The sequence below is a fragment of the Myxozyma melibiosi genome (genome assembly GCF_037950935.1).
Source record: "Myxozyma melibiosi strain Phaff 52-87 chromosome Unknown BZA70scaffold_1, whole genome shotgun sequence".
Taxonomy (NCBI): Eukaryota; Fungi; Ascomycota; class Lipomycetes; order Lipomycetales; family Lipomycetaceae; genus Myxozyma; species Myxozyma melibiosi.
In genome coordinates this window covers 340095-364314 of record NW_027042915.1, presented here as the reverse complement: position 1 = coordinate 364314, position 24220 = coordinate 340095, and the positions used below count along the sequence as shown (strand labels likewise).

Genomic DNA, 24220 nt, shown 5'->3' with positions numbered 1-24220 from the left:
CTCCGTTGCCATTCTCGTCTTTTGCTTCTGCAGCGTCCGATGGCAGGGGATCATTAGATCTGCAAAAGATGAGTAGTTGGCTGTTAGCGGTGATTCTTATTGAGTGCGGCGCGCCGCGGCTTTACGCGTCGGAGTTAATATCTAAAAAGACCCTTACCCAGTCACATCCGCCCGGGTGACCTCCTCACTCGCAGTTTGGCTATCCTCGGAAGAAGGCAGCCTGCGACAGTTTCTTGCCGTTAGTAAAGCGGAAAGAGGAGGGGAAATACAGGGTGAGCAAATGACTACTTACTGGCTGGCTGACTTCTGTCTTTGGGATCTCTCAGGTGAGCTCGCGAGCTCACTGTCAGGAAGTCCAAACAACTCCGCGATGTTGCTGGTCACATGTTAGCAGGGGCTTAAGATCAAAAGGAGTACTATGAGAGAGTGAAGGGAAAACATACGGCTGACTGTCTGTATCGCTGCTACGAGTCTGGACGTTGACCAAAGGAGACGTTCCGAGTGCCGGACGTCGCTGTCGGGGACTTCCGCGGTCGCGGTTTGACGTTGGCAGAGGCTGTGCTTGGCTGTCGCGCAACTCCGATAGTGTTCCCAGGAACTCGTTCTCCTCGCCATATCTTGGGCTGCTCCGATAATCGTCGTACTCCGAGAAATCATCTTGGCCGTATGTATGCTCTTGTCGAGACTCCAGGAATGGGTCGGTACTAAGAGAGAAGGAGTTAGTAATTAATACGATTGCTGAAACAGATGCCAGTGAAAAAGGGATCACCTACTAATAACTGACCGTGACGTGGTCGTCATCATCCGAGCGAGGACCCCCGAAGGACAGATCGGTCGTCTCATTGTGTTCATCGTACGAGACTGAGGGTGACCGATCGATCAGATAGTCCGGAGGTAGTCCTGCATTCCACTCCTGGATATACGCATTTGCATGCGTGACAAGCATATCTGCCGAAGAGCTACTGTCGCTGGCATCGGATGAAGACTCTTCCTCATCGCTGTAATCCGGTGATACCATACGTCTTCGTTCTTCAGATACACCGGCGTCGTTGACATCAGCTGAAGACCCCGCCACTTCACTACTATCTGCTGATGCCGAACGCGATCTCTTCAGGCCACTGGGGCCGGTGCTATTGTCGACCTCGCCGTTGACTTCGCCTTCAAGGATAGGCATGGGCGGTGCGGAGCAGACGGGAGCCGATGAGACGTTGTCTTGCGATGTCTGTTCCGAGATCTGCTCTTGTGCGGAAGCAAATGAGGCCGGCAAGATTGTGTCTTGTGAAGTCTGCTTCTGTGTGGAAACGGGAGCCGTCAAGACAGTGTCTAGTGAAGTCTGCTCCAGTGTCTGATCCGGCGTAAAAAGGACAGAGACTGGCAAGACACTGTCTTGCGATGACTGGTCCTGCTCCTCTGTGGGGGCGACAAACTCCGGCAAGATCACGTCTTGCGAAGTCTGCTCTTGCGCGGAATGAGCAGGATCGAGCTTTGCTATCTCGTGCGTTGTATGCTCCTGTCCGGACGCCGCCTGGTTTGCAAGAAGCCGTGAACTTCTTCGGAGAGTAGTTGGGATCCCGTTCGCCGCTCTCCGTCGGATTTTCTTGGCCAGAGCGTTCTCTGCCTGAAGTGCCTTACTCAAGCTGCGAGTAATGCGACGGTTCTCAAGAGAGGCGGAAGTTGCCTGCGGCGCGACCGGTGTGGGCATCACCGGGCGAGTCGGCTTAGTCGCTTTCGCTTTCTTGGTTGTGTTGAGACGTTCGCCGTCTTTGGATGAGGAAGCAGTGTTCTGTAATCCGCTAGCAGGCGTGGGCGGCGCCTGCTGGTCTGCTGTCTCTCTTTTTTGGGCGGCCGATCTGTGCTCACACTCGGCCTGGGTACAATGGCTCTCATGAGGAACGGTGGTGCTCTGGGACGCGACCGGTGTGGGCAGCACCGGAAGCGTCGACTGAGTAGTCTCCGCGCTCTCGTCTGTGTTGGGACGCTCTCTGTCGTTGATAGAGGGGATGATATCCTGCGAACCGCTGGCAGGTGTGGGCGGCACCTGCTGGTCTGCTGTCTCTGCGTCTTTGACGGTTGATTCCTGCGCGTTCTGGGCCTGGATGCGATGGCTCTCAAGAGGGGCGGTGGCGTTCTGAGACGCGACCGGTGTGGGCAGCACCGGAAGCGTCGACTGAGTAGTCTCCGCACTCTCGTCTGTGTTGGGACGCTCTCTGTCGTTGATGGAGGGGACGTTGCTCTGCGAACCGCTGGCAGGCATGGGCGGTACCTGCTGGTCTGCTGTCTCTTCGTCTTGGGCGACTAAATCCTGCTCACGCTGAAAGGCGCGGGCGACGTTCTCCATGACGATCCCTCGCAGAACAGGAGGCAAGACCTCAAACTCTGCCTGGAATCTCTGCTGCCAGAAATCGGGATTCTGGATTCCCATGTTGATGACAACGAGGGAGATGACGACCATGATCTGCCAGATGGTAGACGCGTCGAGTCCCTCTGCGGCCTCAGGAGCGATCGCAGAGAGGATGTTCTGTAGAATGTTGGTAATGGTGGTAGACATTGTGAATAGTATGTGCTTGTTGTGAAAAAGCTGTGGGCTGTGGGCTGTGGGCTGGGGGCTGAAACTGATTACTATGGGGAGGGAAGATAGGAAGGAAGAGGGGAATTAGGAAATGGGAGGGCTTTGTTATGATTCTAGTTTTGCCACCTGATCAACTTAATATTTCACCATGTTTACTGTTACACAAGTCTCGCGCGTGTGCTCTAAGCCTTTCATTCAAAAACCCGCAACAAAAGCGCCTGTTCTGGAGACATAACATCATGAAAACCAGAAGGAGGATGATCGCGAACGGGATCTTTGACGCCAGATCCGGGAGGGTGGTTTTAGGTGGGTGAATACCAGACAGTCCGCCGTGGAAGCATTCAAAAGCATTTGTTTACTCTTTTGCCTTTCCAAACCTTACTCATACAGAGACAGATGCGCTATTCAGACGCGGTTATCTTGCTCTACGCCTGTGGTTGACAAGGTATAAAATATATTTCCGAACAAGATATCGCTGAATACGGAAATAGACGAGCTATCTAGTCTGCGCTAAGAGCGATCAGGATGGAAAGTATTTTGCTTGTAATATGCGACTAGAGCACAGACAACAAGCACAATACCCACAATGTCCCGGTTTGCGAGCTGCAGACCATCTCAAGCGTTTCTAGAAGACTGAATTGTTATACTGTCAAGTCGTTTTGCAGTCAGGTCGTTTTGACAAAACCGCTTGCGGAAGAGCACGCGTTGTCGTTGTTTACATCAGTATATCGCGTTGTTGATGTGTTAAGTTTCGCCATAAGTGGATATCTGCCGATGTTCCCGCAAATTAAGTATATCTGTTCTAACGCGTTGTATGTCTTCGAACGCGTCGCACTTCTGCCTGATCTGAGTTCTGTTGGTTGATTCCGACGTTCCGCTCGTGGACGCCTTCAATTTGACCTGTGACCTCAAACTCTTAAGACTGATAGCGGCATTTGTTGAAATAGACAAATAGCTGACTTCTATAGGGTTTTTGCTATGTCTTTCTCACCCTCGCCCACTCATTGATCTTTGCTTCTACGCAGTGCTGTTTTCTGCAGTTGGCTATAACTACATCGGCCAGAACAAATCAGGATCATACACTGATGATAGCGGCTATTGCTCAGAGTCTGTGCTGTTCCATACTGCCGCTGCAGATGCTCGTAACGTGTACCAGCTCATGCGACAAACAGTTGAGCCGCACACACGCTTTCTGACATCCTCGGCAACGATTGAGGGCGATGGGATGCCAAAACTGTGTTATTCTGTCCTTCTGGAGTTCTGTACATGATACGGAGTAGTTTAGAAAAGTTATATGAATACATGAAAGTCAGCAACCTTGAAAAAAATCCGAAAAGGGAAGCGTGGGGCCGGAGATCATGGAATAATGCTTTCTAATTCGTTCATTGCGAATCGGCCTGGTCGGTCTGGGAGGCACATTATAAGCGCTCACCCAACCCCCGCCTCTCCTCTTCTCTTCCTCTCCTCACCGCCGTACAGTGTCCCCCGTGAGGTCTAGCTCTACTGCAATCCAACTCACGAGCAAGCTTCCAAGCTTCCCTTTGCCTCTCATCGCTGCCTCTCTTCGTTTACCTATTCAGATTTTTGAGAGAACGGATCCCGAATCCGAGAATATTCTGAATAGCTGGCCACCATGAGATTCAGATTCAAGCTTACCCCCACCATCCTCAACCTTTCCTTCTCCACCGATCCCCAGGACGTCGCTGGCTCTGCGCATTTCAACGTTCTGCAAACTCCTCAACGCATGGAGCCTCAGTTCATGTACGACAGCGACGTCTCCTCCTCCTTTTCCTCCTCTACAGTCCCCAACGCTGAGGTCGACTCGGATTACAACGACAGCACCTACGCTGGCTACGACTTTCCTGCGTCATCTCTTGAGGTACTCACCGACGACAGTATCTCCGAGGAAACCACCGGTTATCCTGACGCGTCCGAGTTCACTACCAGCAACGTATACCGTGCTAGCTACGATAGCACTGACGTTGGTCATTCCGACGATCTTAAGACGATCAACTCTGACCAGTCGATTGCTCAGGGCGGAGAGCATTCTACCGACGAGAACGGCGACACTGCAGGGTTGAGCCCGCGACGCTCGCTACTGCCACGCCGCACTCCGCCGATATTACCGGGTCAGACAGCCGTCCCCCGAGTTCAGCAGCCGTGCGTTTACTGGTCGCGAGATCATCCTGGCAATGATCAGAGGCCTCAGCCCCGGACAAGTGGCCGGTCGTCTCATCCTGGATATGATTCAGGCTCCTAAAAGTGGCGCGCCAAATCTCACCCCCGGACAAGCGGCTGGCCGTCTCATCTTGGACCTGATCAAGTCCAAATCGAGCATCAATCGTGGAACTCTACACGTCGTCGAAAATCGGTTTACCAGCGTATCTTCAGATCCTGCTATCGTGTCTTTTGTTCGCGCCCACGAAACAGAGTCTGAGCAGCCAGCGGGCGGCTCCTCTGCTTTGACGCAAGAGAACTGTTCATCTTCTGAGATACTCAGCCAGCAGCACAGATCCTTTAGTGCACCCACTCGTCCGTCCGCTCCCGTCCGCCGCTTATATCGCTTCTCGGGCTTCGCGGGCAACTGGGGCAACTGCACCGATGCTCTCGGCTTCTTCGCGTGCAAGGCGCCGCACATCGCTGCTCCCAGCAACGGCGCTCAGACTGACCGCGCCGCAGCAGAGTCGCAGCCGGCTGCGATGAAAGTCCGTCACCAGCTCAAGTCTTCTAAGAGCGTGAAGAAGAGCTATGGTGAGATTGAGAAAGGCATTGCCGCGACTACGACGGAAGAAGACTCTACGGCGCGGCCAGATTTTGATCCTCACTCTGATCTCCCGATCGATCACGTCCACTCGCTCGTCCAGAAGTTCGAAGCACAGCAAGCTACGATCCCCGATCCTAAGTTTCTCCACTCCAAGTTCTACCGTTCTCGTACCTCTAGCGGATCGTTTGGGTCTGAGATTCTGGGGAACGTGGTGGAAGGCCCTTCTCAACAGGCTAGCGAGCCGATTGTGTCTGAGAAGGCCGATGAACCGGTAAGCTTTCTTCAGTCTCTCTTTTTCCACTCCAGAAGCGATACTGATTATTTTACAGGAACCTATTGTCGATAGACCATCTGAAACCATCCAGGAAGATGACCTTTTTGGCTCTGCGACGGTCTCGACTGGTATGCAGCTGGTATTGCGACATGAGGTCTGCATGGACAGCGGCATGGAAACCCTTGATCCTTGGAGCTACGAACATTTGCGGTATCCTCGCCCCCTTGAGTCGACTCAATCGCAGATCCAGCCTCGTGTTGTGGTGCCGGACCACATGGAGAACACTGCGCCTGTATTCCGTCGAATGGTGCTTCCTGGTTGGGTAGCGCGTGCTCTCCAGCCTGTGATCGGGCCATTCATCAGCCGCGAGCTAGTCCTATTGTTTGGAGGTACTCCTGGTCTGCTGTTGCCGCCGTCGGAGTCGTCTGCCAGCCGCGAGCTCATTCTCTATCGCCCTGCGTCACGACAGCAGGCTCCGCTCGCGCTTCGTCCGGCACCCTAACCGGTATCTGCCGGTCAGCTTGTACTAGGGCCATTGAAGTCGCTCCTCTGTCTTCACCAGAGCTGGTCGGCGCCCGCGGTTTTGTTCTCTACCGAGCAATCCCAGTGAGACAAGGCTTGCTCGCCCTGCCGGCACCAGTCCGTTTCTCGGTGCGATCCTGGGTTACTGAAAGAGCATCCGCTCTTATTACTCACGCGCGATATGCGTGCCGCAAACTTCTCGCCTTTGTATCTGTTTACTCCTTCGCCTCCCTGGCTTTGTTGGCGCGTTTTGCGCCCACCGTTCTGCGATACACGGTTCAGACGGTTTCACTTGCTGGGGGGGGGGGGGGGGAGGGGGGGGGGCTATTATTACTGTTTTCATCTCAATTCCGGGAGAGCTTGGCCATCAACTTCGGTTAAAAGGCTTGAAAAAACAGGCCGCCCTTGACTGTAGATCCCTTGTGATCTACCGGCCTCCTCCAGTTTCCGTTCTATCTACTGTTAGCCCGTACGTTACTGCGCTTGGTAGTCATTTTGTACGTAGAGGAAGAATTTTCAAAGCCGTTGCTATTTCTATGGTTTCCAGTCTTTCATTTGTTGTCGACCTCAGCTTCAAGGCCGTTCTTGTGGTGATCATCATTCTCCTGGCAGGACTAGCACGCGGTCTTCAGAGAACCTGCCAGCTTGTCCGCGTCTCGACCGCCGCGGTGCGCACCTTTATCACCACCGGCTGGTCTTCCCTTTATTCCCTTTGGCAGTTACTTATTTCGTCTTATTTTTTCGCTGTAAAGTACCAGCAGTTCAATATGGGAGATAGGCAGCTCTCTGAACTTTTGGTACTTTTGCAGGCTAATTGGCGTGTGTTTGGGCAGTTTTTTGTCATTATGGTTTCTCTTTTTTCATCTATACCCTATTTTTATGATGATGATCAGCAGAGAGAGCAGATTTGCAGATCGTGCAGTGCGAGCATGAACAGATGATTTCAGACAGCGAGACGGGAAGTCCTTGATTCTCCTCCCCTTTCAACAAATCTCAGCTAACAGTATGACATCAGTTTGAAATACACGACAGAGAGCTAGAGCAAGAGAAGGCTATCGCCACATCCGCACCCACGTCTAAAGGTGCGAGTCATATCGATGGGCGACCTTCCCTTTCGCTGACTACAGAGCTTGCTGTCGTGAGAATAACCTCCTCCTCTTGATATTTATTGACGAATACTAACATTGATGACAGACGAGTATGGAGGACAGCAGCTCGGCTGCTGAGTCTCCTTCTTTGGAACTATCGCCCTTCACTAGTCCATCTCTTCCAGCCTCTTCGCCAGCCTCTTCTGTGCCTTCGCCTGACACAGTCCTGAAGAAGCCCGAGCCCTTCTCCGAGGACGGCACAGAAGAGCACGACGATAAAATGGATTATGAGATGGACAGATCGAATATAGGGGCGAGGACGATAGTTCGTTCCGTACGAATAATCTTTCCGACTGGTACTTTCCCGATTACGAGCAAGTCCTCGGCGGAGCCGATGATTCACACTACCAGATTTCTGATATGGAGCCGTGCTTGTGTACCTTTTTGATTGACAAGTCTACCATTCCGTGGTAAAGCGGCCGTGGTGGTGTCATGATGGTATTACTACTGATTCCACGAACATTGCATTTCAGGAGCAACCAATTTCTGGAAATTCACCACATTCACTACATCGCATACAGCATTGCATATAACATTGCATTTGCATATAATTTCGCATCCACATTTGCATTCGCATACAACATGGCATACAGCATCGCATTCGCATTTGCATACGACTTTGGACACAACATCGCATATCGCTTTGGATACCACTTTGGATACAACACCGCACACCACTTTGGATACAACATTGCATACAACATCGCAGATCACTTTGGACACAACATCACAAACAACATCGCATACACATCGCATATCACTTTGGATACCACATCGCATTCGCATACAACTTTGGACACGACATCGCATACATCATTGCGTTCACATACAACTTTGGACACACATTGCATATACCATTGCATTCGCATACAACTTTGGACACACATCGGATACACCATTGCATACAAATCGCGAATCACTTTGCATACCACTTTGCAATTGCATACCACTTTGCGTACCACTTTGCATACCACTTTGCATACAGCACCGCATACAGCACCGCACATTATGCTACCTGCAACACTATGTGCAACACGACACTAGTGGAGGATGAAAGGAAGGAATATTGTCAACCCAACACCACACACGACAAGGAAACTGAGGAATGCAAAGAAGATTAGGGCCACATACCCGATACCAAGGCTCTGTCTACTGTCTGTCTGCCAACTGTCTGATTGTCTGCCATCCGTCATATGGGCTGCTGGCTGGCACTGTCGGACGCGTTGGCGTCATGAATGGGCTGCTGGTTGGAAAGACACGCGGCGTTGACTGTGTCGATGTGGACCTCCAGTTATTGCTGGATCTAGCCGTCGGACGGGTCCCCTGGGTCGATGGTGCCTTCATGTTTGTGTCGCGGCGCGGTCCTGTGCTGAAAAGAAAATCGGTGATGGCCGATCCTTTGGCATTGAGGGGCGATTCTTCTTCGTCCACTGTATCTTCCCCTTCGTCGCTCAAATTATGGGGGCGTCGATTCTTGTTGTACTCCAGCAGAGCTTGATACGGACGAATATAGAATTCAATAAGAGCAACGCGTACCCCAGCAGGCATCTCGGGATTGTCAACCTCGAATAGGTGTTTCCAGAATGCGGGGTCTTCGCCGCCGAGAAGCATGACTATGAGCGCGGCAGCGTGCATCAACTTCCATGCGACTGATGGGTCATACATCTCTGGAATGAACTTCTTAGGACGGACAGCGAGCAACGCAGGAATGAGAGTCTCGACGATCTCAAGTACTTCTGAAAACATTGAGAGTGATAAATTTATTTGGGAAAATGCTGTGGGCCGGGGGATGAAACTGTTTACTATGGGGAGGACGGAGAAGAAGGAAGAGGGGAATTAGGAAATGGGAGGGCTTTGTTATGATTGTAGTTCCGCCACCTGGTCAACTTAATATTCCACCATGTTTACTGTTACACAAGTTTACTGTTACACAAGACTAACGCGTGTGCTTATCATGTTTACTGTTACACAAGACTGACGCGTGTGCTCACCATGTTTACTGTTACACAAGATTACTGTTACACAACGTGTGCTCACCATGTTTACTGTTACACAAGACTTACACAAGTTTACTGTTACACAAGACTGACGCGTGCGCTCACTATGTTTACTGTTACACAAGCTCACCAATGTTTACTGTTACACAAGACTAACGCGTGTGCTTACCATGTTTACTGTTACACAAGCTCACCAATGTTTACTGTTACTCAAGTTTACTGTTACACAAGACTTACACAAGTTTACAGTTACACAAGACTGACGCGTGTGCTCATCATGTTTACTGTTACACAAGTTTACTCACGCGCTCACTATGTTTACTGTTACCCAAGTTTACTGTTACACAAGACTAACGCGTGTGCTCATCATGTTTACTGTTACACAAGTTTACTGTTACACAAGACTCGCGCGTGTGCTCTAAGCCTTTTATTGAAATAATCTCAACAACAGCATCTGTTCTGGATAAGATCAACGTGAACATCAGACAGAGGAGGATTCCGGTCGAGTAGGTCTTTTCTGCGGGGTTGGCGTTTAGCAGAGATCCCGCCATAATCTCAACAGTCGGTGGACTCATGATGAGATTCAAATGTTTGATCAAGCTGATAGATGGCTTGGACGATAAAAATACATTCAAGAGTTGGCGAAGGCCGGCGCAGAGGTGCAGGTGCGGCTGATCAGGGTGCAGGCCGTTCCACCGGAAGCTAGCGACATGGAGCACGCGAGTCCCTGGAACGCTGTAGGAATAGCCATCAGAGGCTCAGTTCAGAGCTATGCGGAGGAAGAGTTTCTCTACGATCTCAATTGATTTAGCTTTTGACGGACAGCTGGTTCATGTTCTTGGATTCGAAAGCGGCCTGCTATGATACCAAATCGGCCACCTGAACGCTTAATAATCTCGCGCAGGTGCTTTCTCTACTTTGTTTCTTGCAAATCTGCATCCGATAGTAACTATACTTCGTAACACTGATAAAACTGGTAGTGAGACAAAGATCATAGAGTCCATGAACTTACAGTAAATCTTGCAGTTTGTCTGCCGCTGAAGCTGTTGAAATCGCACTCATCAAAAGCTGTAGCCCAAGCTGCGTCAGACCCCACGACTGAGTTTTGAAAGTCAGACCAAAGTCACGCGACTCTTATCTACGTAGCCAATGTCTCATTTTTCTTCTAATTATCGGGCTTTGAAGGAGCGTGAAGTTGATTCAGATCGACGAGCGGATGACTATAAATCCACGGGTTTGGGCATCCGTAGGAGGACTGGATGGCAGGACCTCGATCACCGATCGCGACTACAGAGACTGCAATTGTTTGTGGCAATTGCTCTTATTGGCGATCTATTTCGCAATTCACATGTTAATTCCGACTGTAATAAAGAGCGAATTCGCGACTTATGGTGATAATGAGCATTATAATCCCGACAAGCGATGACGGAATTAACAGAAATCTCCGTCGCGTCATAGGCCGGTTAGAAGCGCTGCTGCGGCGCAAGCCTATTAGGTCATCGCGACTCATGAACCAACGCCGGCCCTGCCACCTCTCCTTCCACGCCATTCTCCTCTTTTATTTCCTAATCACTCGATGCTAAATCGTCTGCAACTTATAAAGAACCATCTCCAGCTGCCTTCTTCCACTTTACGCCTTTCTCAGACACGAAGTATCCACGCAATGGCTCCTACTTTCAAACTTCCCTCGGGTGCTGTCATCCCTTATCCTGCCTTCGGAACCGGAACTAAATGGTACAAGCCCGGCGATCCAACCATCAACCGCGCCGTCGTCGACGCAATTGTCTCGGCGCTCAAGCTCGGATACCGACACATCGATGCCGCGCAGACCTACGGAACTGAGGGCGAGGTCGGCGTCGCTATCAAGGAGAGCGGAATCCCCCGCGAAGAGATCTTCATTACCACAAAGGTCTACCAGAACGTCGGCGACCCCAAGAAGGCGCTCGAGGAGTCGCTGAAGCTCCTGCAGATCGACTATGTCGACCTTTACCTTCTCCACCACCCGTTCATCACCGAGGAGAAGTACGGAATTACGCTCGAGAAGGCGTGGGAAACGCTTATTGAGCTCAAGGCCGCCGGTCTCACCAAAGACATTGGTGTCTCCAACTGGGCGGTCGGAGACCTCGAGCGAGTCGAGGGAGCAAAGGAATACCCTGCCGTCAACCAGATCGAGTTCAACCCCTACCTGCAGAACCAGACCCCGGGGATTGTCGAGTACAGCCAGAAGAAGGGTCTCATTGTCGAGGCCTTCACGCCTCTTGTGTCTTTGACCGAGAAGGGCGGCCCTGTTGACGAGGTCGTCGACAAGCTTGCGACCAAGTACGGCAAGGACGCCGGCCAGATCATTCTCAAGTGGGTTCTGGCGCGCAATGTTTTGCCAATCACCACCTCGGCCAAGCCGGAGAGACAGCTGAGCAACTTCAGCCTGGATGGATTCGAGCTCACGCCTGAGGAGGTTGAGGCCATCAATGTTGCCGGTAGCAAGAAGCATGTGCGCAAGTACTGGACGGCCGAGTACGGACACATTACTGCTTAAGTCATTGTCATTGTGTTGTTGTCTTGCAGAGCCTGAAGACTACTGAAGCCGTTACGATGGGTTATTTAGTGCTCATGCTTATGTCCACGATATTCAACAATAACATTAGCTAATTATAAAGCTCAATTGCTCTATTAAATTCACTTAGATCGCGCCGACTCATAGACTAGAATACCGTCGCTCGAACTAATACGCACGTGCGGCTGATAGCTAATGCCTGACTAAGCTAATCAATCGAGTAATCTCCCAACAGTCTTCCGGCACCCCAGACAATCTTAGATCAGTCATCACCCCGACCCTCGTCCATCTCTGCAGAATCTGCGGTCTCTGGTTCTCGGTCCCGGTTCGCGAGAGTTCTGGTCTGTCTGGCGACACGTTTGACGGGCACGTTTCTGTTTTGGGATCCGCTAAAGTCGCTGCCGAGGAGCCACGTTTCGCACCGACCCGCTGATCGAAAGCCCAATCTGAATGACCTCATCGCCGGCACCGGCACCGTCACCTGCAGCACGATTTACGCCCTCTGAGACTGCCGACCAACGACAGTCGATGCTGTGGGATCTGAGAAGACAGCAGAACAGTCTGAGCTGGCGGGTGTACTCTAATTTGTCGTTCCCGCCGATAAATCAAATGCTGTGCGAACTAGGCGGAGTAGCGACAGCCGCAGCGGCATTGTCACTCGGGGATCGTGGATCGCTGCAGTCGTCGGCTGCGTCGACTGCGGAAACCAAGTCGTCTGAGTCGTCTTCATCAGAAGATATGCTCGGGTCCTTTATCGAGAAGAGCGCAGGTCTCCAAGACCGTACTAGCGAGCTGGGCACGCTCATGTCCGGCGTCGCGATGCACATAAAGCCGATTGAATACTCTCGCATGCGAACCTGGATCACGAACCGTCTGGGCACGGTCTACACCGGTCTTCAGACAGCTACCGCAGCCGCGGCAGCCACGATTAACGTGCCTGCCGACGGAGGCGGGTTTTTCTCGAACTTTGGCATCTTGAGAGACGATCTGGACGAGTATCTGGCGGCGGACGAGGACGAGCTGGCGGCCGAGCAGCAGCTGTTTGGCACGAACGTCAGTTCGATCTTGAACACGGTCACGGAGTTTTGCTACTATTTGGCGCAGGAGAGTAGTGAGGGCGGTCGGGGCGGTAGCGAGAGCAGCGAGAACAATGGTGGTTTGGATCTAGCGAGCGATGATTCGCAGCCATGCGCAGCCGAGATGCATCGAACGAGATCAGTTCCTTCGGAATCAGATATACCTAGCATTTCGACCTCTGAGAACCTCTTGGAAGAAAAATTCCCAGTATCACTCGAATCGTCTGACGTCCTCGAAGATCCACAGCTTCACCAGCCTCAAGTCCAAGCCGACCTCACATCCACTCCCGACGACAACGAGGACGACGACACAGCTGACTACGATCTCCTAAACCATGATGAAATTGAAGACATCACTCCGAGCTTTGACAACGTCCGAGGATTTTCCGTCGAACGATCTGCAGCCGCTGCTGTTGCGGTGAAGAGCGATGATGATATCGACGACTGGGATATGGTGTCTACTGATGAACTTGATGGTGAAGACGCAGATACGATGATATAGAGCTTGTATCTCTGTATTTGTGAATTATAGACAAATGGAGATGAAACCACGGTGCATGTGAGAGAACTCAATAACTTCCCACAAAATTACAAAAAAACAGCAATGCGACAATTCAACTTCATCGTTTTTGTTTCTCTTTTCAACTCGCGCTGTCGTCTCAGTTCCGTTTGTCGAAAATAAAATGACCTGCTGTGAAGACCGGGGTACTGTGAATTTTGTGTATTTGGCTACATCTGGATTTTGCGTTTGTAATTCTTTTTCAAGTTTGTATGGGTTTCTGGTTTCCGGGGAATGGGATTTGGCGTATAGAGATAGGGGGGTTGGCGAAATGGGAGGGAGGTACACATGCGACTGCTTTTTTAATCGAATTCTACATTTATCATGAACTAAGAAGCTGTAGGTTATTGCTTAAGTAGTTGTAGATTCTTATTAACACATGCTATAGCATTTGCTCCGATATAGAGCCCTTGATACATGTGTCTGATATTATACCTGATCAACATGTCATTCTCTCTGCTTTATAAACTAGGTGATGACGCACAACCAGCCCAGCCATCCGTAAAACAGCCAGACAGGGTACATAGCCAACACGACCCTTCCCTCACGAACACCCGCTCCCTTCAACGTTCTCATCGACGCGAAAAGCGACCACGCCACAAGCGCGATGGCGATCGGTAATCTGATAATCATAGACTTGACAGCGAGGGCGAAGATCGAGGCAGGCACGAGCGGGAAAAGAGCGTAGCCGAGGATGCAGACGGCGTGGAAGAAGGATATTGAGCCGCCGAGCAGTTTCATGTTGAGCGTGACGAAGGCCTCGGCGATCCAGATGAAGGCAAAGACGCCGGAGAAGACGGCGGTGGATTGGTTTGCGGGCGCGGCGATGGAGAGGAAGAGAGAGACGAAGAGGCAGAACACCAGAGGTCCCCTAGATAGTACTGATCAGCTCACGTCCTGCTCATGAAAGAAAAGAAACAAGAGGTCTTACCATAGATCCCAATCCCGAACGATCTGGCCGGTCTCGACATCAACGTTCGCGTTCACCTTCGGATGCAGAACCTGCTTCACTCGTCTGCCGACCGCGCGCACATCGCGCATCAGGGTCTCCAACACGGGCTCATCAAGGGTATCTCCGCCCGCGAACCGACGATCCTGGATCTGATCGCCGCCGACCGAGCGCGCGTTCTGCGCCGCACCCAGACCTGGAAGCGGTGGCAGCGCGGTCGAAGACGAAGGCGCGCTCGCGGAGGACGCGGGAGGGGCGGTCGACGACGAGGGCACGAATGCGTTCGACGTCGGTGTGTATGGCGGCGGGACAGGCGTCGATGAGCCTTTTGACGACGAGATGTCGTTGAGCGGCACGTCGACCTCAATTGTTTGGTCGGAGGACATTGTTCTTTCTTCTTCTTCTGCTTGCGCTTCTGCTTGTTCTTTGCGACTACTTGGACTAGAAAGAAAGACGGCAGCAACAAAAGACAACCTGGAAGAGAAGCGCCATATCGAGGCGGCTTGCGCAGCACATCCTGTACGCGGCATATTTGTCATTGAGTTTCTGCAGTTGTGGTTTGATAGCAGCGGGATGTCAGTTGCTGTTTACGTTGAATATGCTGACAGCGGCTCACGAGGGTCTGGTGGCCAACGGTCCCGACGTACGCGATACCTGCAACAACGATATAGAAAAGAGACATCAATTACATCAATTGCAGGTTGTGCAGCTGGATTCTCGTGCTGTTGTATATCTGAATATTAAGGCTTGGAAGCAGACCAGCTCACTACCAACCATGGACGTTCTTTCAAGCTACTTACCCACAATCCCCGGTCTTTTGCCCAAATGGCTGTTATTCGTGCGTTTGTTCACTCTTTTCTTACAATACGAACAGCTATTGACAATTCACAATTACTTTCTAGATTGCTGCTGTCTCTATCTTCAACTCGGGACAGTCCTATTTTGGAGGCTTGATTCTCACGCGGCGGGTGTACGAAGCGAAGCCTACTGAGGGTATTTGTCCTGTGTCTTTTTGTTTCTGTTAGAATGAAGACTCACACCTTCTTATTTGGTATAGTCACTGGTCTCTCTGCTAGAACATTTGGAACCTGGACGTTCTTGACCTCAGTCGTCCGACTGGTGGGCGCGTATCATCTTACTGATCCGGTGTATGTCCGCCGTCTATCTCTTCCTCCAAGTTATCGCAGTTGACTAACGATTCTGCGACTAGTATCTTCAAACTGACCTATGCTACATTTGTTGTTGCGTTCCTTCATTTCTTTTCCGAGTGGCAGTTATTCAAGACCGCCAAACTTGGAAAGGGACTTGCCGGTCCTCTGATTGTCTCCAGTACGTGTGTCAATTTATCTACAATGTTCATATACCTGCATCGCTAACCGCAGAAATAGCTACCTCGATGATCTGGATGGCAAAGCAAATGAACTACTACGTCAGCGCATAATCCGCAAACATCACAAGCGGATTCGATCGTGAATCATAATGATATTTAGCCACTAAATATTAAACAATAAACGCCAGAAGCAAATGTACAATACAACTAAATGATCCGTACACCAACCATTAAACCTCTCGAATGCCTGCCGACAATGTACACCGACAACGGCAGCAACAAGAAATACACCGCAAGACAGCGGCTCAGACTAATCCTCCCCGTCGTCCAGACTGATCCACACGTTATGCCAATCATCAGCACCATTCGCGTTGATCTGACTACCGCCCGAGTCGTAAAACCCAAGCTTTTCATAAAACGGGACCATGTCTGCATGCGCGAGAATCACGATTTTGGACGCAACCGCCTGCGTCGACAGCCGCTGGATGTAATCGCGCAGGATCGTCGTCCCGAGCTTCATTCCTTGGTAGTCCGGGTCGACCGAAAACGCCTGGATCACGATTTTGTCGCCATATTCGAGATGCCCAATTCCCTTAAGCTCATCTGCCGAGGCCGCGTCCGGCGACGAGTTGTTGTTTGCGCAGCACAGGCGATGGCGGAGCTTTTTGAGATTGACGCTATTGCTGCGAATCGGCACCGAGAGTGCTTCGTCCGAGATCTCGTCGCCGACGAATTTGGATCCGATAATGAACGCGATCAATTTCTCGCGCGATCGTGGACATGCTGAAACGTCGCAGCAGTGGTCCAGATCCTCCTCTTCCGCATCGGCAAGCTTTGATTCTGGACCCTTTCGGCTGTTGTAAGACGAAGAAGAGCTCGTTGAACTTGCGCTGGAAGCGGCCGAATCAGTACTGCTGCGGCGACGCGACATTTTGCGACATGAAGTTCCCTTGCGGGGTGGAATCCGCACAAACATGCCGGCGCTGAGCTCGGGAGCGGCGCGCAGCCAGTAGCTAACTCGCTCCTTGCCAGTGCACTCGCGCGACGGGATGGTCTTGGCTTCGAGTTTGACTACCTTTTCAATATCTGCTGGGCCCAAGGGGCGGAAGAGAACATGATCTGGTAGCGGAGCCATGGTGGGTTCCTGGAGGGTCGGGTAGTAATCTCTGAAGAACGACGTGGTGAAGGTGGAAAGATGAGGATGAGGATGAGGATGATGAGGGGGAATGCGGGGCTAGTTGCGGATCACAAAAGCAAAGATGTGATGTGTGAGCCAAAGTGACACAAAGAGAAAGCGAGGTGTCTGTGAGCCACCAGAAAGCGAGAAAATAGCGTGAAGAGTAAGAAGGTCACAAAGGATTGACTAAAGATAGACCTGGAAGCTATAAGAAGAGACTACAATGAGTTGTTATATACTAACCGGCCTCTGGATAAATCAGGTGAAGTGAGTCCCGTGAGTCGCCGCTACGTTGACGTCATGAGTCGCAGGCTGTAGGGTTTGTCGTCCATCACATCGTATCCGATCTGCCGGCCGGTCTCTCTCTTCTCTGACGACAGCCTGTTTTGCACTAGAATTCTGCAGACTGACCACAACAGCGAGTCTGCATGTTGCGCGATACACCAGACGTCAGTCTGCAAATTAGAAGGATCGCTGTTATCAATCGCAGCTGTCGTGGAATCAGCTTCTATATGGCACGTGCGCCAACCCAGAGCTATGTGTGGAAACCTAAAGTCACCTGTGTGCCTTACAAAGGCTTACAAAGAGCTTCACCTGATGCCATCACCAGCTTCTCTTCTTTGATGAAGCTGCCAGCGCACTGCAATTGCCATTCATTAAGCCAATGTTGGGTTCCCGTAGCGTAGGCGAGCAGATATACCAAATCGGCCACTCTGTCAAGCTATATATGTGTAGCAGCTGCGTGTTGAAGTCGCAGCGTGCGAAGTAGGCGTCGTCCGAGCTCAATCAGATATGACACGCCATCGGTCGAAAAGGCTATAACACACGAGATCCACGTACTTCAGTCCGCGAAGGATGTCCCTCTTCAGCTCATATATGTTTGCATCAATCAAGCTGTTGTTGAAGACGATCACTGAGGCTCACGTTTAGGGGCGCCTTTGTCAGTGCTCGTAGGAATGAGAGCGATCGCAGAACTTGACTGCGAGCGACCATCGCACTGTAGTCAACCTCAGCATTATCCACCTGAGTAAGACCACGCACGACAAGTTCCTTCAGTTTTGTGAGATTTCTGATGAGCTTGAACACTGCCGACTGTATGAATCCAGGACAGGCACCTAAGGACGAGCTGGCTGGTATGGAGCGTGTCAGAGAGCTACAATCAGCTGCAATTAAGGACAGAAGACTGACGATAGACGCCGCATTTTTTGAGGCTGATGTCTATTACGTAACATATTACTAATCTCAGCTTGACTATAGGCAGCACGAAATGACAGCCAGCAAAGAACAGAAATGCGCTGTTTATTTGAGGGACTTACTCAATCATAACGGACGGGTCTCAAAGCGGACAATTACAGCGGCACTCACGAGCAATTACATTACAGCTGCACACTCTGCTTGGATGTTGTAGCATCGTCATCTATACCGCGGACCGGCTCTTTCCTTTCTTGTTCGTGATAAAACTCGGCGACGACCGACGCGGGCCGCTGGTTCAATGAAAAATTTTAACGTGCGCAGAAAACGCCGCACAGGATCGTGTGGCGGCTGTATCCCGTGTGTACAGCACCAGAATACATGCAGTTGCGTATCTACTATACATAGCTATAATCCTGGGGAGTAAAAAATTTGAGCATACTAATATAACTCTAAAGCAGCCTCGGGATACAAAGTCCATTTTCATTTTTGTCTTTTGCTGCCTGTCCGAGTAAGTTTTCCTGCGTCTGCCGTTCCTGGTTTGAAAATACCCTCTCGGCGTGCAATTTTTTCTCCTGCTCGTTCTATAGAGCAGAGTGAAGGTGGCGAGGACGTCCCTTGTAGACTCTCGCAACATTTGATTATCGTGGACTTGTAGACGAGGCAGGCTACGTCCGACATGCCGACGGCCTCAGCGGCTTCCGGGCCTCCCGCGGTGAAACTATAACGTGCTGGACACGGTGGTCGCGCACGCAAGGAGGCGGTGGAGTAGACGAAGATAGCACGAGCATGAGCCTACTTCGGGCCGACTCAGAATGTTCTGCGATGCTCTGATAAGCGTCAATTGACTCAAAGTCATATCTTCATTCTTCATCTCTATTATCATTATGAGTGTAGTTCTGTATAATGAATGATTTTTTCATCTAAAGTCTAGACATAACTGATGCATAACGCCAAAGAATCCCAAAATCAATATATGAAACATAAACATGAGCAAACAATCCGGACCTTCCAACATATTCTAACATAAGCAGCCCTCCTGAAAACATATAGAACATATAAAACATAAACAAATAAAACATATATATATCAGCAAATGCAGATGCTTGATCAAGAACAAATTTTTAAGTGTATAGCTTGAAATCGAGACGACGGTTGCCCTTGTCCTTCGTCGAGCTCTGGTACTCTTCAAACTGCTCGGGCGTCATCTCCGCCAACTTATTAGATCTCTTCTTGTTGGTGTACGAGTACAGAACCTTCACTCCGACAGCCGTCAACGCGTTCGCGACAGCAATACCAATCAACGCCGAGTTACCGGTGTGGTAGAACGGCTTGTCCTTTGCCTGGTAGATGTTGGATCCCGCGATCTTGCCGCACTGCACAAAGATGTTGTACCATGCCGCCGCGATCGTGCGGTGCTCGTGGTCGTTCGAGTTCTGCGAGATCCAGGCGATCATGATCGGGTGGAAGTAAGGGTATCCGACAATCAGCGTCAGGCACACGTATCGCGACCAACGCGAGGCGTCGTCTGGTAGAGCAATCAATGCAATCAAGTTCGGGATAACCCAAAGCGACGCAACGATAGGGAACACCCATCGAGTCTTTCTCCAGTCCGAGATCTTGGAGATTGTGAGCATGCAGACGATGCAAATCAACGAGCCCGGAATAGCGAGCAAGTTGCTCTGCAGAGTAGTGAACTTCATCGCCTTGAGATTGATAGTCAGGTACGACTTGCCCTGCAACGACGGAATGAAGCCAAAGAATCCCAAAAAGTAGAGCGGGAACAGGTAAAGGTCGAAGAGCGACATGACGATCGTGCGGATGTTGAACGAAAAGTGCGGGTGGCGATCGAGCGAGCGGAGCTTGGATTCGTCGTCAAGCAGGACCTTGGCGCGGAGAATAGCGACCTCGCGAGGGGTGTAGACGCGCGAGATGTTTTTCTTGCGCACAGAGGGCATGACGAACGCGGTGGAGATGCCAATGACAGCGGTCAAAAGACCCTCGATGAGGAAAAGCCACTGCCAATCCCACCATCCGTGAACGTTCTTCATCTGCAGGATTCCGACCGCGAGAAGGGAAGAGACCACATCCGTCAGCTGCGAGGAACTCCAGATCCAGGAGTATCGGACAGCCAGCTCGTGTGACTTGTAAAACGATGACAGGTAAAGCACAAGACCAGGGATGAATCCGCCCTCGCAGGCACCGAGCAGAGCGCGAAGAAGCAAGTACACCGATCGGCTCTTGATGAATGCCTGGCACATGGCGACGATTCCCCAAGCAGACATCATGAACGGAAGCCACACCTCGGGCCCGAGGTACCGAATGAGCAGCTGCGAGGGGATCTCCATCACCAAGAAGGTGATCAGAAACACAGTCTGGCCAAGATTGTAGTCCTGGGTAGTCATATTCACGTTTTCCAGGAAATCAGTCGTCAACACGTTCGAGATGTTGGCACGATCGAGCTCGAGCGAGAAGAACATGATACAGGCCCACAGCATCACACGCCAGTCGGTCTTCCGCGTGACTTTGGCCTCTTCCTCGGGCGTCCAGGCACTGGTGCCGAGCTTCAGAAATCGAGCGAGGATGACATCGGGGTCGCGCTCGTCATCTTCGGCGTAGTAGACGCTCTCGTCAGACGATCGGTCGATGCCAATGTCTGCCAGATGGCCTTCGATTTTCTCGTCGGAGCGCGCACTGTCTGAGCAGAGAGAGTCAGTCAGCACGGAAGTTCTGATACAAGATCACAAAGCAGAAGCAGAAGCAGAGGCAGAGGCACATACTGATAGAGTCGGCGAGAGGAATTGGAGCAGACATGGTGACGACTGGGTAGAGTCAGGGAGGTGCTTCAGAGATCGCGGATGGACAGAAACAAGACCGACCGGGGGGGCACCGCGAAAGTATTTATTCGAGGGCCGCTGTTCTGCCTCTGAGCTGCCTCGAGGATTTCTCATCCAACTCGCGCGTACCAGTTTTTTCAGCTCCGAGATCAGCTTCTGAGCTCAAACCCCTGAGTTCCAAGACGTGTAGCCTGATCGGGTTAGTCCAATTGATGACTCTCCCACTCTAAAATCTTAATTACTCCTTGAGTCATTGGGCACTAACTAGATTGGGACTAGCCTCGGTTTAGCGTGTATTGCGCAATCGCTACACACTCTTAGCACATTTCGCGTCATAACTATGCTGTTCGCGCTGTGCCCGCTGACGGCCGGTTCCACCCTGAACTGGTTGCAGACGATGGCTTTCAAGCCAAAACGCCACTGGCTGTCCGCTTAATTGGCTGCTTGTCGAAGAAGATCGTGGATTATCTACTATGAGGGCAGATCTTTGCAAATCAGTGAAGTTCTGTAATTACTACTGGGCAGCTTCTGCTGGGCAGAAGCATTGTATTACAATGCTTAGTCTTGTATATCTCTGGGCAGAAGCGGGCTTCTGCGACCTCTTCTGATAAGACTGAGGGTTTATGAACAACCAACGTCTTTCGGCTTTTGATATCCTCAACGTCTAACCGATCGTACGGACGCAGATCATTGTTCGTGCTGTCCTGTCTGATTTTTTGTCCTTCCATATCGCGGTGGCTCAAGTGTGGGTGTGGGGAACGGCTGCCGTTTCCTCACTCGGGGCTCAAATGGCGCAAGCGGCCTCCGCGCAATATTGCACCACCGCTCTCTCGCCGCCCCGATGAACTCGGCCGGCCACTCGCTCTTCACTGGATCGATATGAACCTGCTGTGAAGGCGGCCCGCGGAATGCCGACGGGCTGCCGTTCAGCCGTTCACGCTGGCAGCTGCCAACTCTGCCGTGATTTGGCTGTCTGATTGTTTGATTGCTGGACATGGGTTCTGTGTTATATCTGGCCGTGATTGCTCTGTAACTAGCTGCTATTGTTCTGTCAGTTCAAGCCGGGAGCTCGACTGCTCGCCAACTACACCTGCTCCATTGTTCCCCTCCATTCCCAACCTGATGACTCCCTCTTCCAAACCAGCCATGCACGACCAAGATCAGACCAGACCAAGCAATGGCCAATGCTAGTATGTTAGTCTGGACATGAGCCCTGAGTCATCTGTTAATATCTGTGTATCGGTAAAGGGAACCTGCATTAGTAGGTCAGTGGCTTGAAAGCTTACCTGCGATTGTGTCATCGATGTTCTGGATTTCGAATTCTTACTTCAAGGAATAGTGGAGAAAAACATGAGAGAATCAATAGAATGAGAAAAATATCGAAACATCGTTTTTAATATCCCTCCTACCACTATCTTCCCTGTCACATTATTCATCTTCTCCACAATAGCTGGCCTTTCTGGGTACCGCGGATGCCGACCTACTCAGACGAAGACCGCCAGCGCGTCCTTAGCGACGAGGCCTGGTCGCACGTCTTCTACCTCACCTACAATGCCATTTTCGTCGCGATATTCCTGCTTCTAGCTCTTTTCAATGCCTTCCACTCCCAGAACTCCCTGCTCGAGCATGTCTCGAGAAGTGCGTCCTCAACAACTCTTAGCGAGACTACGCCTCTGACGGGTCGGTCTCGCGTTCGATCTTCGTCGCCAAAGTACAGAGTCGTCGTGCGCAGAATTCAGTCTCTTCTGATATACTCCCCAATCCGCGGTCTATCCGTGGGCGCAATTCTGCTTCTACTAGGCTACTATGGTCTCACGATCCTCTACACCCTCGTCAACACCGACTTTCTAAAACCAGTCGTCGCCGACCGCGCAGGACTGATCATGATCGCCAATATCCCGCTCTACTTCTTCCTCGGCGCAAGGACAGGTCTCTTTGTCTCGTGGACGACGTGGTCGCACGATCAATATCGACTGCTGCGGACAAACGTCGGGTTCACTATCTGCGCCCTTGCAATCGTCTTTACCGCTTTGAACATCAGTGATCGCGAGCAAAGGTTAATTGACAGTGTAGCAGGGCTTATCTCGTTTGCTACATTGATGCTGAATCTCGTGGTTTGCGTATTCGAGGATGTGCTGTTGCGGATCAATCACCAAGAGCTGGCTCTTGACCCTTTGAAGTTTGTTCTGATATCCGTCGCACTTGTATTTCTATTCATCTACGACCGACTTAGTCGCGCGTACGTGATTGTCGGGGCAGTAGTCTTTTTAGTCGACATTCTCACCCGTCTCCGCGACTGGCGCCATTTCGTCGCGCACGCAGAGTACTTTGAGGAACTGTCTTCCGGCTCATCACCATACACCTCCTCAGGCACCGCGGTCAAGCTCGACATCAGCATCCACAGCTCTGCACGCGACTACGAAATGCGATGGAGCGCGGGCCAGTATATCTACCTATACGTCCCGCTTGAGCGGAAGCTCCGGTGGAAGATCCACGAGGCTACGATCGTTAGCTTGAAGGAGAGCGGGCGGCTGCAGTTGTTGCTGACGTCGAAGGCGTCGAAGGCGTCGATTGCCATGCCGGCGGCTGATTCGTTTAAAGTGTCTATTCAAGGGTATGTTTCGTGTGTTTTTAAACACTTTTGTTCTTGGTCTGACTTGTAATTTAGGCCGTACGGATATAGCCCTCGTCTTTACTTGGATCATACCGCTATTCTCCTCGCGCAGGGCAAAGGAGTGACATTCACCTTCCCCCTTGCACTAAGCTACGCGCGCCGATTACAACGATACACGTGGCAGAGAGCAGAGCGGGTGTATATCCCAGACATCTTTTTCCTCTGGGAAGTCGAGACACGAAGCCATCTGGCGTGGGTTGACCTGAACGAGTTCAAGTTATTCCCCAACGTCAAAATCCTGATATGGATCAAGGACGAGCAAGTCCAGGACGTCGACCTGCTCGATAATCTCTCCTCGCTCATCAGAGATGGTAACCCAGGTGAGCAGTCTGCGATTCCGTTTGAGTCTGAGAAAGTGGTTAGAGATAGAATTTCGGTGGTTGTGGCTGCTGCGCCGGCGCTTGTTCAGGGTGCGAGTAATTTGGTGTCTGGGGTTTTGTGGGAGGGAGAGAAGGATGTCAAGCTTCACGCCGAGGTAGTGCAATAATCAATAAAAGTCTGCTTTTCTATATCCCAAAACAGTCTATCATTTTATTAAGACTATAATATTGCTATGTCAGGCTTATTCTTGGTCTGTCATAGCTAGTTGCTCGTGAAGA

At 51.1% G+C, this 24220-nt stretch overlaps 11 protein-coding genes across 11 annotated transcripts; 7 read left to right on the top strand and 4 right to left on the bottom strand.

The window, feature by feature from the left end:
• Positions 1 to 4202: 4202 nt before the first annotated feature.
• BZA70DRAFT_308030 (uncharacterized protein) lies at positions 4203 to 6417 on the top strand (the record flags this gene model as incomplete). The annotated part of the gene is made up of 3 exons (XM_064914845.1): positions 4203 to 4729; positions 4770 to 5604; positions 5663 to 6417. 3 exons carry the CDS (start codon positions 4203 to 4205, stop codon positions 6107 to 6109), a joined length of 1809 nt encoding a protein of 602 aa, XP_064770158.1. The 3' UTR covers positions 6110 to 6417.
• A 45-nt stretch (positions 6418 to 6462) lies between these two features.
• Positions 6463 to 7177, top strand: BZA70DRAFT_270537 (uncharacterized protein). The gene is made up of 2 exons (XM_064911310.1): positions 6463 to 7086; positions 7144 to 7177. Exon 1 carries the CDS (start codon positions 6666 to 6668, stop codon positions 7068 to 7070), a length of 405 nt encoding a protein of 134 aa, XP_064770157.1. The 5' UTR covers positions 6463 to 6665; the 3' UTR covers positions 7071 to 7086; positions 7144 to 7177.
• A 532-nt stretch (positions 7178 to 7709) lies between these two features.
• BZA70DRAFT_270535 (uncharacterized protein) lies at positions 7710 to 8284 on the top strand (the record flags this gene model as incomplete). Its single annotated transcript, XM_064911309.1, has 1 exon — positions 7710 to 8284. A coding segment is annotated over one exon (575 nt), but the record flags the coding sequence as incomplete, so codon positions are not given.
• Positions 8285 to 9525: 1241 nt separating this feature from the next.
• BZA70DRAFT_270528 (uncharacterized protein) lies at positions 9526 to 10222 on the bottom strand. The gene has a single exon (XM_064911308.1). It carries the CDS (start codon positions 9847 to 9849, stop codon positions 9625 to 9627), a length of 225 nt encoding a protein of 74 aa, XP_064770155.1. The 5' UTR covers positions 9850 to 10222; the 3' UTR covers positions 9526 to 9624.
• Positions 10223 to 10799: 577 nt separating this feature from the next.
• Positions 10800 to 12045, top strand: BZA70DRAFT_270526 (NADP-dependent oxidoreductase domain-containing protein). The gene has a single exon (XM_064911307.1). It carries the CDS (start codon positions 10851 to 10853, stop codon positions 11808 to 11810), a length of 960 nt encoding a protein of 319 aa, XP_064770154.1. The 5' UTR covers positions 10800 to 10850; the 3' UTR covers positions 11811 to 12045.
• Positions 12046 to 12278: 233 nt separating this feature from the next.
• BZA70DRAFT_286498 (uncharacterized protein) lies at positions 12279 to 13406 on the top strand (the record flags this gene model as incomplete). Its single annotated transcript, XM_064913872.1, has 1 exon — positions 12279 to 13406. The coding sequence occupies one exon, from the start codon at positions 12279 to 12281 to the stop codon at positions 13404 to 13406; it is 1128 nt and encodes a 375-aa protein (XP_064770153.1).
• A 525-nt stretch (positions 13407 to 13931) lies between these two features.
• BZA70DRAFT_235496 (nuclear protein export protein Yrb2) lies at positions 13932 to 14798 on the bottom strand (the record flags this gene model as incomplete). Its single annotated transcript, XM_064910341.1, has 2 exons — positions 13932 to 14334; positions 14395 to 14798. 2 exons carry the CDS (start codon positions 14796 to 14798, stop codon positions 13932 to 13934), a joined length of 807 nt encoding a protein of 268 aa, XP_064770152.1.
• A 293-nt stretch (positions 14799 to 15091) lies between these two features.
• On the top strand, positions 15092 to 15873 carry BZA70DRAFT_270523 (putative ergosterol 28). Its single transcript, XM_064911306.1, has 5 exons — positions 15092 to 15250; positions 15315 to 15405; positions 15470 to 15560; positions 15623 to 15741; positions 15801 to 15873. The coding sequence occupies exons 1-5, from the start codon at positions 15188 to 15190 to the stop codon at positions 15851 to 15853; spliced, it is 417 nt and encodes a 138-aa protein (XP_064770151.1). The 5' UTR covers positions 15092 to 15187; the 3' UTR covers positions 15854 to 15873.
• Positions 15874 to 16052: 179 nt separating this feature from the next.
• On the bottom strand, positions 16053 to 16877 carry BZA70DRAFT_286495 (uncharacterized protein; the record flags this gene model as incomplete). The annotated part of the gene is made up of 1 exon (XM_064913871.1): positions 16053 to 16877. One exon carries the CDS (start codon positions 16875 to 16877, stop codon positions 16053 to 16055), a length of 825 nt encoding a protein of 274 aa, XP_064770150.1.
• A 2127-nt stretch (positions 16878 to 19004) lies between these two features.
• On the bottom strand, positions 19005 to 21324 carry BZA70DRAFT_270520 (major facilitator superfamily domain-containing protein). Its single transcript, XM_064911305.1, has 2 exons — positions 20891 to 21324; positions 19005 to 20808 (listed from the first exon to the last, which is right to left on the bottom strand). Exons 1-2 carry the CDS (start codon positions 20922 to 20924, stop codon positions 19235 to 19237), a joined length of 1608 nt encoding a protein of 535 aa, XP_064770149.1. The 5' UTR covers positions 20925 to 21324; the 3' UTR covers positions 19005 to 19234.
• Positions 21325 to 22210: 886 nt separating this feature from the next.
• BZA70DRAFT_4610 (uncharacterized protein) lies at positions 22211 to 24150 on the top strand. Its single transcript, XM_064915132.1, has 2 exons — positions 22211 to 23561; positions 23616 to 24150. Exons 1-2 carry the CDS (start codon positions 22420 to 22422, stop codon positions 24106 to 24108), a joined length of 1635 nt encoding a protein of 544 aa, XP_064770148.1. The 5' UTR covers positions 22211 to 22419; the 3' UTR covers positions 24109 to 24150.
• Positions 24151 to 24220: the final 70 nt, after the last annotated feature.